This window comes from Coregonus lavaretus, assembly GCF_964263955.1.
Source record: "Coregonus lavaretus genome assembly, contig: HAP1_SCAFFOLD_669, whole genome shotgun sequence".
NCBI lineage: Eukaryota > Metazoa > Chordata > Actinopteri > Salmoniformes > Salmonidae > Coregonus > Coregonus lavaretus.
This window is the reverse complement of record NW_028165154.1, coordinates 3,567-8,370: the sequence shown is the minus strand read 5'-3', so window position 1 is coordinate 8,370 and position 4,804 is coordinate 3,567. Positions and strand designations below refer to the sequence as shown.

Below are 4,804 nucleotides of genomic sequence, written 5' to 3'. Positions count from 1 at the left end.
CTAGCAACCAGTACTGAACCTGTCCTCTGGCTGAGGAACAAGCATGTCTGGACTGTCTGGGAAATATAAACAGATTATTACTACACAATACACTGTAGCTGTCTGAAGCAGCCCTTTGCAACTTGCACATCAATGTCATATTGTGTTGGTGAAGTGTTACACTTGCCATTGTGCCATCCACAGAAACAGGAGGCCATTCATTCCCAATAGAGCTCAACACATATACAGGCCTTTCAGTTAGCTGTGGTGGAGTTTCTCCAGTACTGTAAGTACAGCCCTCCCTGTGGTGAACACAACTTTAGTCAATTAGCTTCAGGATATGAATGGAAATGCCATTAGCTGCAGTTGCTACGTGGTTTCGTAGCCTACTGGCTGAGCTATGTGGTTTAGTAGCCTGATGGTTGATTTAGCTGCAGTTGCTATGTGATTTGGTAGCCTGTTGAGTTAGCTGTAGTTGCTATGTGGTTTGGTAGCCTACTGGTTGGGTTAGCTGCAGTTGCTATTTGGTTTGGTAGTCTACTGGTTGGGTTAGCTGCAGTTGCTATGTGGTTTGGTAGTCTACTGGTTGGGTTAGCTGCCGTTGCTATGTGGTTTGGTAGTCTACGGATTGGGTTAGCTACAGATGCTATGTGGTTTGGTAGCCTGTTTGGTTAACTGCAGTTGCTTTGTGGTTTGGTAGCCTAGTGGATGGGTTAGCTTCAGTTGCTATGTGGTTTGGTAGCGTAGTGGTTGGGTTAGCTGCAGTTGCTATGTGGTTTGGTAGCGTAGTGGTTGGGTTAGCTTCAGTTCCTATGTGGTTTGGTAGCCTAGTGGTTGGGTTAGCTTCAGTTCCTATGTGGTTTGGTAGTGTAGTGGTTGGGTTAGCTTCAGTTCCTATGTGGTTTGGTAGCGTAGTGGATGGGTTAGCTTCAGTTCCTATGTGGTTTGGTAGCGTAGTGGTTGGGTTAGCTTCAGTTCCTATGTGGTTTGTTAGCGTAGTGGTTGGGTTAGCTTCAGTTCCTATGTGGTTTGGTAGCGTAGTGGTTGGGTTAGTTTCAGTTCCTATGTGGTTTGGTAGCATAGTGGTTGGGTTAGCTTCAGTTCCTATGTGGTTTGGTAGCCTAGTGGTTGGGTTAGCTTCAGTTCCTATGTGGTTTGTTATCGTAGTGGTTGGGTTAGCTTCAGTTCCTATGTGGTTTGGTAGCGTAGTGTTTGGGTGCTTCATGTTAGTTGAGGTCTGAGGCCCGAGACCATGTTCCTGTGTAATGCCTTCAGCCCAATTGACACAGGCTGGGATTCATTACAAGGTGCGTTATAACGCAGCACCCTATGAAATACTTTTTAAAAAAAAATAATAATGAAACATCGCTGGAGACACCTTGCAGTTTAGGACACAGTGTTGCATTTGCTAGCAAAGACATTTGCGGTGGCTAAGGGCTCGATTCAATCTGTATCACTAAAGTTCAGCGTTACTGCGCGATTGAAATTTAAAAAGTAATTTCCGATTGAGCCGACATTTGCAGTGTTTACCGTGAATGCAGTCTCCGCTAACGCGGCAACATTGCCTTTAAATTTCTATTGCGCTGTAGCACACCTCTTCAGTGTTACAGATTGAGTCGAGCCCTAATTAATGGTACATGAAGTTAATTATTTATCTCCACAGTTAGCCAAGATGATTAGCTAAGCAGAATTTTTTTTTATACAGTCAGTTAACAATCACTTTAAAACCATTTTTGCTTGCTACCGTAGCGCTGCAATATCAATAACATGTATCCAAAAATTACTAAATTACAAGTTGTCTCCAGTTGTGTTTACATTTGACCATTGTGAGGCACATCCAAGCGTATCCACTTTCTATGCGTACATGGCCAATGTTAAACCCATAATACTTTAATACTGAAAAAGTATCTGCACCATTTCTGTTAGGAAACATACTTCACAAGATAAATGATCTTCCTATCAATCAATCAATCAATCAATCCAATTCATCATATGATAATAATTTCTTTTTTTTAAACACTTCTGGTAACAACGTAAAAAAAAAAAAAACATGAATTCTATGTACACGTTAATATAATGTATTGCATCTTAAATAAGCGTGTTGTGCAAATCCTTCAGGGGGGAAAAGTCTCTGTGTTGAGGTCGGGGGTCAGGCTGTTAGCCAATTGGGAATAGGGTACAGTTTGGGACGCAGCCTTAGTCTGGACAGGGACCCCTGGCTCTATTTGAACCATTGCAGATAGTTTGTGTTGAGGGCTGGGAAGCACATGTTGTTGGAACAGGAGCCTCCGTAGCTAGGGGGACAGGCAGAGCACGGGACGCCTACTTTGTAGGGGGCCTCTCCGATCCAGTTCCCCCTGGAAAAACACAAGACAGACAGACAGACAGACACAGAGTTAATACTGGCACAGAGTGGTCTTGATTCAGGTATAAGATAGCATATAAACTATATAACTAGTGTATAGGGAATGTAGTTAGGGAACGTATAAGCTAGCCAGAGAGATAACGGTATAATTTGTCACATATTGTGGGTGACTTCATTTGCTTAATTTCAAGTAAGACTGTGAGTGGCAACATTGATAGTGGCCACAGTGGTCCCTGTGGAGGAAAACTGCTTCTGTTGATTGACAGGCTTTTATAAAACACAGCTGCACGTGTCCTAAGTCATCAACATATGTTCTTCAGTGTGGAAGGCCGAGTTAAAACAGGTCGGCAGCGTGCCGGATGAATTATGAGATGATCAGGGCTGGGTCACAAGTCAGTCACAAGTCCCGACGGTCATGAAACGGCGGGCCTTTGATTCCGTAATTGAGAATTGGAATTCTGTGAGGTTCTGGAGCGTTTGGAATGTGGCTGCTACCTGTACGTTCACAGCCTTGTGCTAGAGCTAAAGCTCCAATGGACGGAGATTAACCGTACTAGGACAACAGCAGGTTGAGTACTGGCATGCTCAGAACTAAGGTGCAGTACGCCGTTGGTACTATGACAACAGCAGGTTGAGTACTGGCATGCTCAGAACTAAGGTGCAGTACGCCGTTGGTAATAGGACAACAGCAGGTTGAGTACTGGCATGCTCAGAACTAAGGTGCAGTACGCCGTTGGTAATAGGACAACAGCAGGTTGAGTACTGGCATGCTCAGAACTAAGGTGCAGTACGCCGTTGGTAATAGGACAACAGCAGGTTGAGTACTGGCATGCTCAGAACTAAGGTGCAGTACGCCGTTGGTAATAGGACAACAGCAGGTTGAGTACTGGCATGCTCAGAACTAAGGTGCAGTACGCCGTTGGTAATAGGACAACAGCAGGTTGAGTACTGGCATGCTCAGAACTAAGGTGCAGTACGCCATGGGAAATTAGGACAACAGCAGGTTGAGTACTGGCATGCTCAGAACTAAGGTGCAGTACGCCGTTGGTACTAGGACAACAGCAGGTTGAGTACTGGCATGCTCAGAACTAAGGTGCAGTACGCCGTTGGTACTAGGACAACAGCAGGTTGAGTACTGGCATGCTCAGAACTAAGGTGCAGTACGCCGTTGGTAATAGGACAACAGCAGGTTGAGTACTGGTATACTCAGAACTAAGGTACAGTACGCCATTGGTAATAGGACAACAGCATAGAAGTTGATGTGAAAAAAACAAAGACCTTTCTCAAAGATACTGTATTCCTACTTCCTGAAATATCAAAGGGAGACGATAGAATGAGCATATTATTACTGTCTACTTACTTGGATGAATAGTTGCACACTAAGTATGTTGCCCGTTTCCACACGTTCCCCCATATGTTCATATTGTGGCACGTGTGTACAGCACAGCCAACTTTGTTTGTTGTGGCCCAAACCATCTGAAAAGTAGAGAGACAGTAGGGATCATCATTATGCAAAGATCATCCATATACTATCATTCAAATGACAGGTTCAAATTGAACTTTCGAATCAAGCATTGATGTCAATGGGAGATTTGCAGTTACAAGTTCAAGTTAATCATGTGAATCTCAAATTAAGTTATTCTGCCCATACAAAATATGACTTTTCCTTGACTGTCTTCTTACCTGTGTATAATGTGTACACATGGGTCCATTGCACTTCAGGGGGCACCTGGGGTTGCAGTCCCGGGGGTAAGGGAACACATAGTCCTTCACTTCATCATGCCAGGGCTTCACTAACTGGAGAATAGAGCGGTAGCTGAGGACAGAGACAGACAGATTAGTACTGAGGACAGACACTAGTACTGAGGACAGAGACAGACAGATTAGTACTGAGGACAGAGACTAGTACTGAGGACAGAGACAGACAGATTAGTACTGAGGACAGAGACAGACAGATTAGTACTGAGGACAGAGACTAGTATTGAGGACAGAGACAGACAGATTAGCATTGAGGACAGACACTAGTACTGAGGACAGAGACAGACATATTAGCATTGAGGACAGAGACAGATTAGTACTGAGGACAGAGACAGACAGATTAGCATTGAGGACAGAGACTCAGATTAGTATTGAGGACAGAGACTAGAATTGAAGACAGAGACACCAGATTAGTAGACGGTTAGTAGGGATTTGTGGACGGGTGAGGTCGGGTGAGGTCGTCGGGTAAGCTTGGCTTTATACATAGTTTGGGCTTTGTCGAGTAAGGCTAAAACTATGTATTTAGATTGTAGTTAGGTATTGTAGGAAGTCATCTTGGGTTGTTGTATGTAATTATTGTAGGTTAGTATTGTATTCGGCTGAGCACGAAGCTAGCTGTATTCGGCTGAAGCTAGAAGCTAGCTAGCTAACCCACCACCTGGACTAGCTGGCGGATAGCTACTGGCAACTATTAGCAACGGT

General features: G+C 44.2%; 1 protein-coding gene across 1 annotated transcript; it reads right to left on the bottom strand.

Annotated features, from left to right (window-relative positions):
• Nucleotides 1–2,120: 2,120 nt before the first annotated feature.
• Nucleotides 2,121–4,160, bottom strand: LOC311116218 (peptidase inhibitor 15-A; the record flags this gene model as incomplete). Its single annotated transcript, XM_084191336.1, has 3 exons — nt 2,121–2,336; nt 3,705–3,820; nt 4,028–4,160. Coding segments are annotated over 3 exons (385 nt in total), but the record flags the coding sequence as incomplete, so codon positions are not given.
• Nucleotides 4,161–4,804: the final 644 nt, after the last annotated feature.